At 46.9% G+C, this 14,173-nt stretch overlaps 1 protein-coding gene across 3 annotated transcripts in view; it reads left to right on the plus strand.

Moving 5' to 3' along the window:
• Myom2 (myomesin 2) overlaps nt 1–12,842 on the plus strand; it is a 71,608-nt gene extending 58,766 nt beyond the window's left edge. For all 3 annotated transcript variants that reach the window (XM_029531911.1, XM_021219148.2, XM_029531912.1), the window contains exons 29-37: nt 1,925–2,038; nt 2,209–2,296; nt 2,976–3,014; nt 4,652–4,757; nt 8,344–8,507; nt 8,690–8,726; nt 10,032–10,054; nt 10,546–10,601; nt 12,075–12,842. In XM_029531911.1, coding sequence (XP_029387771.1) covers nt 1,925–2,038; nt 2,209–2,296; nt 2,976–3,014; nt 4,652–4,757; nt 8,344–8,507; nt 8,690–8,726; nt 10,032–10,054; nt 10,546–10,601; nt 12,075–12,386 — 939 coding nt within the window. In that variant the 3' untranslated portion in view covers nt 12,387–12,842. The remainder of the gene's footprint in view (nt 1–1,924; nt 2,039–2,208; nt 2,297–2,975; nt 3,015–4,651; nt 4,758–8,343; nt 8,508–8,689; nt 8,727–10,031; nt 10,055–10,545; nt 10,602–12,074) is intronic.
• Nucleotides 12,843–14,173: the final 1,331 nt, after the last annotated feature.

Here is a 14,173-nt window from a genome sequence, read left to right on the forward strand (position 1 = left end):
AGTGAGTTCCAGGACAGCCAGGGCTACACAGAGAAACCCTGTCTCGAAAAAATCAAAAAAAAGAAAAAAAGTAATTATTCTTGAATGTTGAGTATTTTCCAATCTCATGCATTCAGTTTTTGATACATTCTGCAAAACATATTTCTGAGTATTAGTTCATTCCATGATACCATGACAGGTGATTCTTCTTAATTGATTTATGTAATAAAAATGTGTAGGAAATACTATATGTTAGGATAGATTTTTATCTTTACAGAAAAGTGTTTAACAGAAACCATAATCATAAGAAGAGAAGAAGATGTGTGGGGAGTTGGTCACATAGAGCAGTGTGAAGGAAGAACAGCGTCCCTTGGGGATGGGCGTGATAGGCATGTAATATCTGAGGGACTCGCTTGTTTCTGAGTCTTTTTGCTCACTCGTGTACATATTAGGCACTTGCATATCAGAGATGAATCACAGGCAGAGATGAACCACAGGGTCAGAGAAGACACACAGTGGCTGTGCATGGAGGGAGACCCCCTCTACCCACGCGCAGGTGCGTTGAGGCTGAAGGGGAAAGGCCTTGGTTCCACACACACAGTAGCAGCTTCTACCTTGATGAGCAGCGTGAACCTTGAGGCAGGGAAGGATGGCAGAGGCTTGCACAGCAGAGAGACCCAGAAAGCCCAGGAAGCAACCTCCCTATGATGTGTGCTTGCTCGTGCTCTATGCTGGAGATAGGGAGACCTGCTTCCAGGGTAGCTGGTGCATATCTCCATCTACTCCTTAGACACTGTGAATGGCTTCTCTATACTAGGCTGGCTTTCCACTCTGGGGACTCAGGCAAAAGTACCTATGGTATGAGTCTGTGATTATCTTCTGGTTTCACTGGCAACAATGTCACATATAGCTGCTGTGGAAATTCCAAACAGAATTTGACATTACTGGTCTATAGAGCCAGTCCCATGACATCTGCTTTAGATAGGGTTTTACTGCTGAACAGACACCATGATCAAGGCAACTCTTATAAGGACGGCATTTAATTGGGGCTGGCTTACAGGTTCAGAGGTTCAGTCCATTATCATCAAGGTGGGAACCTGGCAGCATCCAGGCAGGCATGGTGCAGGAGGAGCTGAGAGTTCTACATCTTCATCTGAAGGCTTCTAGTAGAATACTGGCTTTCAGGCAGCTAGGATGAGAGTCTTAAAGCCCACTCACACAGTGACACACCTACTCCAACAAGGCCACACCTACTTCAACAGGTCCACACCTTCTAATAGCGTCACTCCCTGGGCTGAGCATATACAAACAACATCGTCATTTGTAATGTTCCACTGCTGCTGTTACTTGTGTGGGGTCTGTACCCATGGGGATGCAGGTTCCCCAGCCTCCTGGAGAATGCCATCTCACATTCAACATCTGTCACACAAAGCAGAATGTCTTCTTGAGACAGCATGTTGGCAACGTGCGTGTGAGTGTGGTTACACTCCATCAGAACCCTGCAAAGCTTAGCTTCTAAAGCCAGAGGGTCAACTGTGAGGAATTCCCATACAGGGAAGCCCCTGGCCATGGCTCCTTGCCCACTAATACCCCACTTTCAAAGATTGGTCTCTCAGTGACCCACAGAGCTTTGGATCCACAGATCAACTGCTTTGCTCAGGCCCCATTAGTGACACTTCCTATTAAACAGGGGATTTTCACACCTACAGACTTCATGGATCCTCTTGGTGGCAGCTGTGAGGGCTTACTGTTTTCAGATGACAATTGAGAAGTGCTTTTAAGGTGATTAGAAGTGACAGGTCTTTCCATGAGCACCCTGCTGAGCCTGTGGAGGGGGTAAATGCTGGTGTTTTCTTTAGGTCTGAAGTTCACTAAACCTGAAGGATTTCTTTTTCTTTTTTTTCTTCTGAGCCATCATGCTTCACTTAGGATTTCTGTTCCGCAGGTTGCAAACACCAAGAGGGAAACCGTTTTCAAATGGCTCAAGGATGATGTTCTTTATGAAACGGAGACACTGCCAGACCTGGACAAGGGGATCTGTGAGCTGCTTATACCGAAGGTACTCTGTCGCCGTGGAAACGAAACAGCACTTACCATAACTCAGAAACTTGGCAATGCTTTTTGGTTCACACACCGATCTCCCATGTTCTGTGCGGAAAAATGTCCAGATACAACATCTCATATTGTGGTATTGACTCTGCATAAATGTGAAATGTGTTTTATTCATAGTTGTCTAAGAAGGACCATGGTGAATACAGAGCGACCTTGAAAGACGACAGAGGTCAGGATGTATCTGTCCTGGAAGTAGGTGGCAAAGGTAAACTAGTGGCTTCTTTAATAATCTTACAGTAAAATCCATTCTGTCCCTGGAATGAGGGGGCACTGTGGAGGAATGCTCACGGGTACCCTTAGCTGTGTGTGTATCTGCTGAGCAGGCTTCTATTCTGCCTGTGTGATAAGGGCTGTGGCAGGGGGGAGCTATAGTTGTACCCTCTGAGGTGGCAGAACTCCATTCTGTCCATGAATGGCAGGTGCTATACCAATGCGCTCCCACACACTCTGAGCTGTGTGCATTTTGGCTCTGTCGTGACATTGTATAAGAAAAGCAGATGGCACTTTGTCTGCATTAAGAGCGTTAGAGAAATATGCAGTATCACTCTGGGCTTAGATGAAATGTCATTTCCCGCCCTCGTCAGAAGCCAGGTTTGATTCCTTATGGATGTAGTTAAGATGATTGAAGTTCTTATGAAGTTATTCGGTTCAATGTACAGTTGGATTTATGTTGAACAAAAATGTTCTTGTCCCACGCTTAAAAAGCGAATAGGTTAGAAGGATTTATGGTGCGCATAAGCCTTTTATGGACAAATATTACCATTTTAATGTTTCATTTTTCAAATGAATATCACCATTTCCTGTGTCAATTTAATTAGACACGGAAAGTGCTGCTTTCTGTTAAAGTCATCTCTCACGATGTTACATCCCCTCTTCCCTTCCAGTGTACGAGGACATGATCTTGGCCATGAGTCGTGTGTGTGGTGAGTAAAATCCCCCTGGGGTTTCAAGTCTTGTTGGCTGAAGTGTCTCTGTTTCCTGGGGTGGTCATTCATTTCTCAGAAGATGTTAATGGCCAGAGTGTGTCCCATGTAGGTGACAGGGAATGACTGGTTACCTGCCCACTCCATGATGTTCCTTCAGAGCCTTTGGCCACCAGCCGCCACTGCCGATTTGCCCTTGCTCAATCTGGGCAATTTTTTTTTTTTTTTTTGGCCCAAAATTGCTATTAGTTTTTATTCAAACACTGACTAGGAATAGTAGATATTTAACATCCCAACCTCATAGTCTGTGCATTGAACCATTTGCCCTTGTAAAGGGTGCTTATAAATGAACCAACAGTAGCTTCCATGTTAACAGCTAGTAATGTTGTTACTCTAGACTCTCTAGAATTGTAAGCATGCCCAGCCTGCGACCCACTGGCCGCATGTGACTGCTCAGAGTCAAGGATGGCTATGAATGTGGCTCGACACAAACTCATAAACTCACTTGTGACCCTGTATGACGTTTTGGGATTTTCCTTCCTATAAGCCCATTGTGAGGCTCTCCAGTGTGAATTCTGTAGACGTGAACATTGTTATAATCTGGTCAAGTAACCATAGCATGCATAGGCCAGTGGATGCCCAACCATCCGAGTCAAGACTTTACCAGAACCCTCATCCTCGTCACCTCCATTGCGGAGGCCTACGCTTCCCCAGACTCCCCACGAAAACCACTGTATGCTTATCCCTAGTGCTTTTGCAAATGGCCTTGTGAGGTAGACCTTTTGCTTTTGTCTGGTGAACGGGCCGGGTTATGTTTGGCTTTCGGTGAGTCACATACTGACCCCAGGGTCATGTGCATGCTATTTGGAAGGTGAAGCAAGCCATTTGGAGAGTGGCTTTGCTCTTACACTCTGGGGAGTTGCTTTGTATCGCCTAGCTCATAATGTGCCGGTCATGAGGGCTGGCCACCTGGTCTGACAGAGCTGGTCACATGTAGAGAGCTGAAGGTGCAGCAGACTGCCCTCCAACGGTGCCTCTGAAACTCTCGGCCCACTCCTCACACGAAGCAGACACGGGGATCTTTTAGGGGGACTGAGGTGGTGCTGGAGAGCAAGCACAGAAGTCTGTGTGATTAGACACCCCTCGCCCCAGCATCTCTGTGGCGCTGCGGGAGGAGAGGAGTGAGATGCAGATGTCTTGAGAACTGAGGATTCCAGCCACATCCTCCAGCTTCTGCTGACTCTGACTCCTCCCTATCTTGTGACTCCTCCCACCTCTTCAGATTTGGGTCAATTTATCTAGAAGCTTTCAGTCATTGTCACCAAGATGATTTTGATTTTTCTGTGCAAGCCAAACTGCTAAGGGCTAGGAGTAGATTTTTTTTTTTTTTTTTTTTTAATTTTGTTTCTTTGGTCTTAAGCAAAGGGCCATTTAAAGTACCCTGGCAGGGCAAGGATGTGTCTAATGAAACCATGGGACACATGAGGTGGGAGCATGCATGGCTCTGATGGGGATGAACGTCAGCTCGAGGAGGGATGCACTGATGCAGTGGATGCCGTGGGTGGATGTACCTTACCATCCGGCCAGGGCCCTGTCCCACTTCTCCGAGATCTGAGATAGCATCTTGTTATCTGCAGGGGCCTCTGCCTCACCCTTGAAGGTTCTCTGCACTCCAGAGGGCATCCGGCTTCAGTGCTTCATGAAGTACTTCACAGAGGAAATGAAGGTCAGCTGGTATCACAAGTGAGTATGAGAGCACAGGACCACGGGAGGCTGCGGAATCCTGGGGCTGGATGTTGGTGCTCTCGGCGAACTGTGGGGCCATGACCCTGTTCTCAGTAATGGTGCCAAGCTTTGGCTGGGCAGGCTTTGGGGCAGCTGGGGAGGGTCTGGGTAAAGGAGAAAGAAAAGGAAATGCTAGAAGGTGTCAACAGCTTTCTCTGGTCTGTGCTCACTGATGGCGGCAATGCTCAAGCCTCCCTCCTGGTAGTGAGAAGAAAGAGAGCAAGGGAACTCGTGTTTAGCATCCAAGCTCCAACTTTCCAACCTGTGGCTTTCTTATTAGATACAAGTAAGAGGATGAGAACCCAAACAAACCCAATAGTTAAAATAACAGCAGAGGGTCTAGGGAAACCTGCATCAGTGGGTGATGTGGGAACAAGGACTGGGAATCTGGGTTCAGACTTAGAGACCAGCATCAGCATCAGAATGCAGATCTTTATTGTTTATTATACAAACATACACATACATATACATACATACACACATACATATATATGTATATATATGCACTTATATAATAAATACAATATATATATAAATATATATATATAAATATAAATATATATATATATATGTTTTAGCTAGTTAGGGTATGTTTATGTATTTAATGGCAATTGGGGTGCAACCTGTATTATTTAGCTGAATCTGCCTTGCCTGCCCATGAGCCTGTAGGGGAGGGATGCACCCCCCCAGGGAGGTGTCCACAAAGACAGGGGAAGCAGCCACCACCTCTGGTCCTTCGCATTGCTTTGCCCGTGTGTTGGGAGCCATGTCGGATCAGATACAGTAGACCAGGACCTCTTCAAGGAGTCTTGGGAGCCTGTGCTGCCTCAAGCTCTCTCATCCATGCACAGTATTGCTTCTTCTTCCACCAAGGTTAGCTCTGCATCCCCAACAGGGTGACACCCAGTCCACAGATGCCCACAAGAATTTTGCAGAATGCAGACTTAGGCACGAGTGTTTGTTCCCTGCTTTCACGCAGTGCTGACTCATATATCAAGGAATGCAGAAGATGCCACTTTAAATAAAAGACTGGGAATCCATCCCACACAAGTGAGAAGTGAGCTGGAGGGATGCAGCCGACATGCTCTGCAGGAAAAGGGCCCGGGTTTCTTGCTGGAGAGTGAAATTAATGTAAGGTGCAGACATAGCAGAGCTCCACTGTCAGAGAATGGACCACTCCAGACCAAGAGGAATCCCAGCCACTCAAGGGATTTCTTGCTGTCATTACAGGGAAAACAAAGCTAACGTTCTTTAACCTCAGGGTGGGTGTGTTCCTTCAGTTTGGGAGATCTCTCCAGCAGTGGTCACATTGGGCGAACAGCTCCTCTCAATCTCATGGGCTCCAACATCTCACCTTTAGGATCTTTAGACAGGATGGGAGAGGTAATGGCTTCCAACGGGGACATGAAGTGGTGGATGGATTCTCTCTTACTCTGGTGAGGGCTACCAGCCGCTGTGAACTGCGACAGAGCTCTCCATGCTTACAGTGTAGCTGAGTTATAGAGACAGAGAAAGTGACATCTCCAGATTTAAGGCTCACATGGGTAGAGCAGGACTGAACGGGCTGCAGGAGTTATTGCCGACCTAGGGATGGTGGCCAGTGAGTCACACAGCACTTGAAGCAGATTGTAAATCCCTAGGTGCGGTGGATGTTGTCTCCCTCTGACAACCAGGGTCTATGCTGCAATTCTCAAACAGCACGGATTCGCTATAGGGCTGGCTGAGGTGTTTGGAGGCCTAATCAATGTCTCTGCTCACATTGAACCCTGTGCCCCACCTCCTTCTGGCTTTGAAGGAGGCATCAGTAGCCCTACTGTGTGCTTGTATGGGTCTATGTAAGCTGTGAGCCACTGTCTAACCCTCACTTGGAGAGTCAGTTCATGGAGGGTGGCAGAGAGTCTGATTGCCCTGTACATTTTTTTGTTGAATTTTCTTTTCCACAGAACCAGAAAGCTATATAAAGTTTCATTATTGCTTTTAGGTCGAGATAGGCAGTTGTGAGTATTGACGTGACCCTCCCATTGCTTTAGTAATAGAGATTTTTCTCCAGGCTCACTGGAGATCTAGTATAGGTGTGTGCCACCCCCAGGCAAAGGGCCAGCTGAAGGGGAAGAACCCATCAGATTGTGAACAATGCATTCAGGCCGAAAAGCTCTGAGCCTATTCTATAGCTTTGGTCTCTGGGGTTTCTCTTCCCAAGGGCATCAAGTCCCTATGTATCTATCCTCTTGCCAGGAGTGTTCTGTACTCTGCTGGGCTTGCATAGTACCTTAATATTACATCCTTTTATCCCTGGTGGGCTGGGTCTTCCGTAGAGCCTTCCTGGCCTCCTCCCTCCCACCTGCTTACCTTACTGGTACTTTGCTTTCACAGTATGAGTTACTTTTCTATACCGAATTAGGTGCTCTGCGTCCCCACACAGTAAAGAGGGCCAGGGAATTACTTTCTTTCATTGAACTATAGAGTACGCAGTGGCCAGCAAGGATAATAGCATTACTATAAGCTCATGGCCAGTTCCCGGAAAACCTCCAGCCAGTCCTCTAAATTGTAGTAACTTGAAAATGATATCTATGCATGGGCCATGTGTGAACTGTAAACATGTGTTGTGTCTACATCAAGCAGGCTGGCTTGACAGCGGGTGAGTGTGGTGTGACACTCTGCTGACTTGGAGGACAGTGACGGGATCGGGTGCTTTGATCTTACATCTTAAAAGTTGGGGTAGAATACATATAACATAAAATTTACTATTTCATACATTGTAAGGGTGCCAGGGGGAACCTTCTCCAGGACCTTTGATTGTAAAACGGAAGATAGCTTCCATTGTATTCCAGCTTCACTATACTCTCTGCACTTGAGTATGGCAACTCCGGTGCACTCAGATTGTAGAAACATGTTTGTCTTCGTGTGAACCAGCTTTTTAAATGTAGCATAATGTCCTCAGAATGCATGCATGTTGTAGCATATGTGCACCAGTTCCGTTCTTTTTAAAGGACCATGAGTATTCCACCATGTGGATAAACTGTAGTTCAATTATTCACTCACTTGTCAGTGCCCAGGTAGCTGTCCACATTGCCCATTGTGAAGAGTGCTGCGTGGATATTAAGTGTTGAAGTGTCTACAGATGTTGAGCGTTGAAGTGTCTAGAGATGTTGAGTGTTCAAAGTGTCTCGGTCCCTGCTTTCAGCTTTTGAACAGTAACCTAGAGATGGAATTGCCATTTTAGGTCATACGCTCCATGCCTAATATTCTTAGGAACTGTCATTCTTAATCAAGTATTCTGAAGTCCTTAAAATTGTAGTCATTTGGCTTTCAAGGGTTTCAGGCCCAAGTTATTAATGTATTTACGTTTATAATAGCCAGGAAATAACAATAACAAAAACAAAAAACAAAACTTACTGTGCTATTGGCATGAGCAAGTTGAGTAGACCCTCCCCAACCAGATGTGAGCAAGCAGACCCTTCTCACTCGGACTTGCAAGTGTGCCCCGACAGGCGTGAATGTAAGATCAGGAGGCTGCACTGAGCATGCCCATGTTGCTTCATAGAGAGGCTAAGATCTCCTCCAGTGAGCACATGCGGATCGGAGGAAGCGAGGAGATGGCATGGCTGCAGATCTGTGAGCCCACAGAGAAGGACAAGGGGAAATACACGTTTGAGATTTTTGATGGCAAAGACAACCACCAACGCTCACTGGACCTCTCTGGACAAGGTACGACCCGCTTTGGTACTGAAAAGAAAAGGGTGCATGATAATCTACTCAACAATGTCAAATCAATTGATTAGTTTGATGGCTCGTCAGTTTTCATTTCGTCAGTTATCTAGTAGGACATCTGAGCAGATGGGAGTTAAACACTTGGGGACAAGAGTGACATATGGATTGTTTCCTTGCAGCTTTTGACGAAGCGTATGCCGAGTTCCAGCAGCTCAAGTAAGGCCCACAGCTTGTTATCCCAGTGTCTGATGGGGGTGCGAGGGCAGGAGGGTTTGTTCTCGACAGGATCATCCGTAAATGCCTTCGTGATTCCAAGGATAAAAATAGCAATTTAAGTAATTCAATATGTGACAGGGCAACCATTTTCTTTTCCTACATTAGAAAATGGATCATGTATCAACTTCCTAGGGACACTAGAACCCTGGGTTACTTTAAATGTTTAAAATGATGGATCTTGTAAATCACTGTAACCCCAGGTGACATGCCACATGGAGCAACTGTTAAAGAATGCTTCGGAGCTTCAAAGGAGTGTCTGAGTTTTATAATGTTAAAGCCAAGGACATTCCTTGGCTCTTACTTATTTGAGATTCCTTTGAGGAGTGGATGTGTGAGACATATAATAAGTCAGAAATTGACAGTTTAACAAAATACCTGGGGGCCTAAGGGGCTGGTTTAGTTGATCAAGTGGGTCCTTGGAACCCATGCTTACAAAAGGAAGCTGGCTACAGAAGGGCACGCCTGTAACCCAAGCACTGGGCAGGCAGAGACAGGAGCATCCCTGGGGTTTCTGGCCAGCAGTCTAGCCAAATCTGCAAGCTCCAGGGGGAGAGAGAGAGAGAGAGAGAGAGAGAGAGAGAGAGAGAGAGAGAGAGAGAGAGAGAGAGAGACACGCGTGCGTGCGCGTGCACACACACACAGGTCCTACCTCAAAACTAACATGGCAGAAAGCAATCAAGGAGGGCACTTGATGTGAGAGTTTGCATGCTCATCTTCCTTTTGGCTTTAGCGTCCTTCCCAACAGCAAGTCATTGGAGCACAATTCCTCCGTGTGGGTACAGGTTCCACACTCTCAGATCCAACCACGATTAGAAACATGGCAGAGGCAGCAAACAGACATCCCTACAGGCCTTTTCCTGTCACCAGTCCCTCCCCAAATCACTCTTCACACGGCATTTACTCCGTTGGGTGTTGTGAGTGACTAGAGATGACTGACAAGACCCAGGAGGATGAGTATATGCTACACATGAAGACAACTGTATATCTCAGGGGCTCGCATGGCCATGAAGTTTGGTGTCCTTGGGGCTCAGCTCTGGAACCAATGGAGAATGGCTGTATAGCCATAGTGATGTGTCTGTCATTAGATGTCAGTTCTTTATTTGCTCCCACTGCTAGCAAACTTTTCATGTGCATGATATTATTTCTAACAGCTCTCTCTCTCTCTCTCTCTCTCTCTCTCTCTCTCTCTCTCTCTCTCTCTCTCTCCCTCTCTCTGTCTCTGTCTCTCTTTCTTGTGATTTCTAGGGCTGCTGCATTTGCAGAGAAGAGTGAGTACTTGTTGGGAGATCCGTTTGGGTTGGGGGAGGCGCATACTTCACATGGTTGATTTAGTAGCTCAGTTACAACCAACCTTCCTCCCTCGGTTTAAGTGCACCTTGATCTTCTATACCTTACCTGGGCCCTTCTTCTTGCCTGTACACCACTCTTACAAGATTCTGTTCCCTGGATATCAGGACCCTCTCTTTTGTGAGACGTAGCTCTTTCTCCTTGGAGTCCTTGATGCGACTGCCTTGGTTCAGTTGGCTCTCATTTCTACTTCCTTGGTGCAACCTGTCCCCTAACGTGCAGAGTTAGCAGTTCTTTGTGGTCCCCATGGCAGGCAGCTTTCTCTACCCAGAACATAGCTCTCTGTGTCATCTCCTGGGCATGAGCTCATTATTTCCCATTTCCACCTTGGTATCGCTTGGTGTCAGCTTCAGGTCTCCTGTAGGCTCTCCCCGATGGTGCCTCTTCAACCTGGCTCTCTTTTCCATTGTAGATCGTGGCAAGGTGATTGGTGGCTTACCAGACGTGGTGACTATAATGGAAGGCAAGGTGAGAGCAGACGGTTGGAGGACAGGGCTGGGATGAGTGTCATGTCACAAGGTAGAGCGCAACGTTCATCTCAGGATAGAACACAGGGGAGCCTGAGAGTAGGAATCCTTCCCCACTCAGCCTGCGTGGCACTCAGAGCTACCTCGAACTGTGCCACCACTCTCTGCAAACAGAGAGGTAGGTTAGCTTGAGGGTCAAGGTTGGGGTGCACCTTAGTGTTAGAGGGATTGGCAAGTGTGTGAGGCAATGGGCTTCACTCTTAGCACTGAGGAAAAGAACAGGAACAACAGAAATAGCAGAGCAGCAGCAGCAGCAGCAACAACAACAACAACAGCAATAACTAGTATTGCAGATCCTCAAACACCAGGCATGGTGTGTGACCCAAGGACTTGTTTTAAGGACTTTGGAGACCATGGGTGTGTTGGCATCTGGTTCAGGGGCTTCTCTCAGTGAGGTGGTGGATGAGCTCCCATCTGGTCTGGAACTGTGAGCTGCCACCTTCGAATGTGAGCAGTCATAATTTCTTCAGTATTAAAGAAAAGAAAAGAAAAAAACCACCCTGCTCCAATTTCCAAGGTCATTTTAGAATCCATAATTGAGGTTTTAATTTGCTTCCCATCAGTAGAGTTATTGATATCTAATTGGCACCTCTGCTGCATGATTCTAGCTCAATGTCACAGGGACACAGGCACTTAAAAGGACTTTATTAGGCCCAAATGCAAAATTTATAGACCTCTTTAACAACCAGCGAATGCACAGACAGCTCCCTGAGATGGAGGAACTGTGACATCACAGAAGATGGAATTGTGAAATGAACAGCCACAGGCTGAAGTTTCCAGAGGAACATGGAGGATAGACCCCTCAATCTAGACATAAAGGAAGTGTAGGGGCTGACAGCTGCTTCATCTGGTAAGAGCAAGTGCTCTTCATCTCAGAGAGGGTAGAGATTCAGCTTTCGACCCCCAAGCTGGATGCCTCACAACTTCTGCTAACCCCAACTCTAGGGGATCTGTCGCCTCGAGCTATACTTACACATACATCCCCACACATAGACATACAGGAGTCCACATAAATGAGAATAAGGAACAAACAAACTTAAAAAGTTTAAAAACAAGTTCAATGGAATGGTGATAGAGCTAATCCATCCTCCAGGTTTAGCCAGGTTAGAACTTAGAATAAGCAGGACGATTCCCCAGTTTTTCCTTGGGCTCTCCTCCATAGCACAGGGCTCTTCTGCTCCCACCTACCTTCGGAGCTTGTGTCTATACCTACGAGGGGTTGTTGATGTAATAAGTGATCAACAGACACCAGGGGGCATGGCTGAAAGCAGTGTGGCCTTTTCTTTCTTTTGAAAATGTACTTGTGGAAGATTCCATATGTGTGTACGGTACATCTTGATCATACCCACCTGATTCCCCCCTTCTTCTGCACCTTTTCTAACTGTCTTTACCCACCTGAATCTTCCTTCCAAAGACCTTGAACCTCACCTGCACAGTGTTTGGAAACCCCGACCCTGAGGTGGTCTGGTTTAAGAACGACAAGGACATTGAGCTTAGCGAGCACTTCTTGGTGAAGATGGAGCAGTCCAAGTACGTCAGCCTGACCATCCAGGGTGTGACGGCCGAGGACTCGGGCAAGTACAGCATTAACGTGAAGAATAAATACGGAGGAGAGAAGATCGACGTCACTGTAAGCGTGTACAAACATGGGGAGAAGATCCCAGACATCTCTCCTCCCCAGCAGGCCAAACCCAAGCTCATCCCAGCTTCCACCTCATCTGATTAAGGGGATTCTGTCTGCCCCCTGGGGCTGGAGAGATGGGAGGGAGGTCTTAGGATGTTGTATGCTGTGCTGAGTGGGTGCCAGTTTGGCGTGATGTCACGTGTGGCCAGATGGGGGATCACACACTAGGCTTTTGATCTTGCACTTTGTGATGCAAATTATCTGTGTGGAGGAGAAACGAAGGTTTCTAAACATAAGGCTGTAAGACTTGTGTGAGGCTGAGAGTGGATGGCAGTGGAGAGTTCGCTGAGAGAGGGCAGCTGGCACGTCCAGGGTCATGGGCATGAGGACTGAGGCTCAGATGGTCCTAGCATGTGGTGGTCTGGATAGTTATTACCGTCCTAAGGGGAGTGGTGGGGCCTGCAGGGCACATCTCTGGAAACTCTTTGTGGAGCCTTTGAGCATGCTACTTGCTTATCTTTTTGTCTTGCTTTAGGCTAATAAAAAAACAAAACCAAACCAAAAGGCATCTTGTTGTGATTTCTATGCCAACAGCCTGCCTACCTATGTGTCCCTATCTTGGCTTAACACGTTTCTCTGGCCTTTATGCTACTGTGGCGTGTAGACCATGTATCGTGTCCAAAGAATCAGGGGTGGGAGACAACCTCCCAGAGTGCTCCCTCCTATAACTCCATCAACTAGATGCAGAGGACCCTCATCAAGAGTCCTGACAGACTTGCATTGTGTGAGAATCTCAGACCATGGATTTAAAGACTTTTGTAGAGGAAAGCAAAAAAAACGTGTGTGCGTGGCTTTGCCCTGTTCTGGCATACTGACTAACCAGGCAGCGATTCCAAGGGGGAGACAGCACCTCCTTGGCAAGGAGTGCTCTAGTAGCCACTAAGGGGAAAACAATGGAAGGTTGGCTGTGTATAGACTACTTGGGTGACATTGAAAAATGCACAGGGTGGCTGCAGGCTTCCTGTAAGAGGCCCAAGTTTCTCTGTTACGAAAGTCATACCACACTTGTATCACAGTTGCTTTGGAGCAGAAAGGGTTAAGTCTTGTCCCTTTATTTAACCAAATACTGAACAAAGCAATCCCAGGAAAGGAGGGTTTATTGCCTCCCAGTTCACAGGCACGGCTGCAGGAATCCGAGGCAGGAGTCTCACGGCCTCATAGCCTAGAAGCAGAGAGGCGAATCCCGGTGTATAGCTCACTCTATCTCTAGTCAGTATAGGACCTCAGCCAAGAGGGGTGAGTCTCCCCTCTCAACCTAACCTAGAAGCTACCTGTTGTATGACAGAACTTTTCACAGGGAGATACAACACTTATATGTATGCTCTCAAATGGGGAGACCACAACAGACCAGAGTTCAGCTACACCAAAGTCCAACTTGGTGAACCAATGGGATTACTTATAGGAGTGTGGGTGAGGGGATACTTACAAGGAGCAGAAAAGATTCAAAGACAGCTACATCACTGAAGCCCACCCTCAGCATGAGTGACAGCTCACAAAGCTGGGAACCTGGAGCACACTGCTTAGCCTGCAGTCAGATCAACAGGTGGAGAGTGTCCTTTCTGGGTGCCTCAGTTGGTCTAAATCTTTTTTCAGGGAGCTCGGGTGGTTTCTGTATTTTCTAGGCAGCTGATCTGGTCTCCGAATCAACTTCGCTGCTTCTCTGAGGGTCTTTGCAACTCAGCTTCCTTCCATCTGAGGGAGACTCTCAATTATTATTGGTTAATCTGGCAGGGAGGGGTCTAGTGAATCTGGTCAGCTTCAGGGACTTCCTGAAGCTATTCTGAATTGTTCCCCTTCCTGCTTAAGGAGCTTCCTTGTAGGATAGAATG

This window comes from Mus pahari, chromosome 19, assembly GCF_900095145.1.
Source record: "Mus pahari chromosome 19, PAHARI_EIJ_v1.1, whole genome shotgun sequence".
NCBI classification, from domain to species: Eukaryota; Metazoa; Chordata; class Mammalia; order Rodentia; family Muridae; genus Mus; species Mus pahari.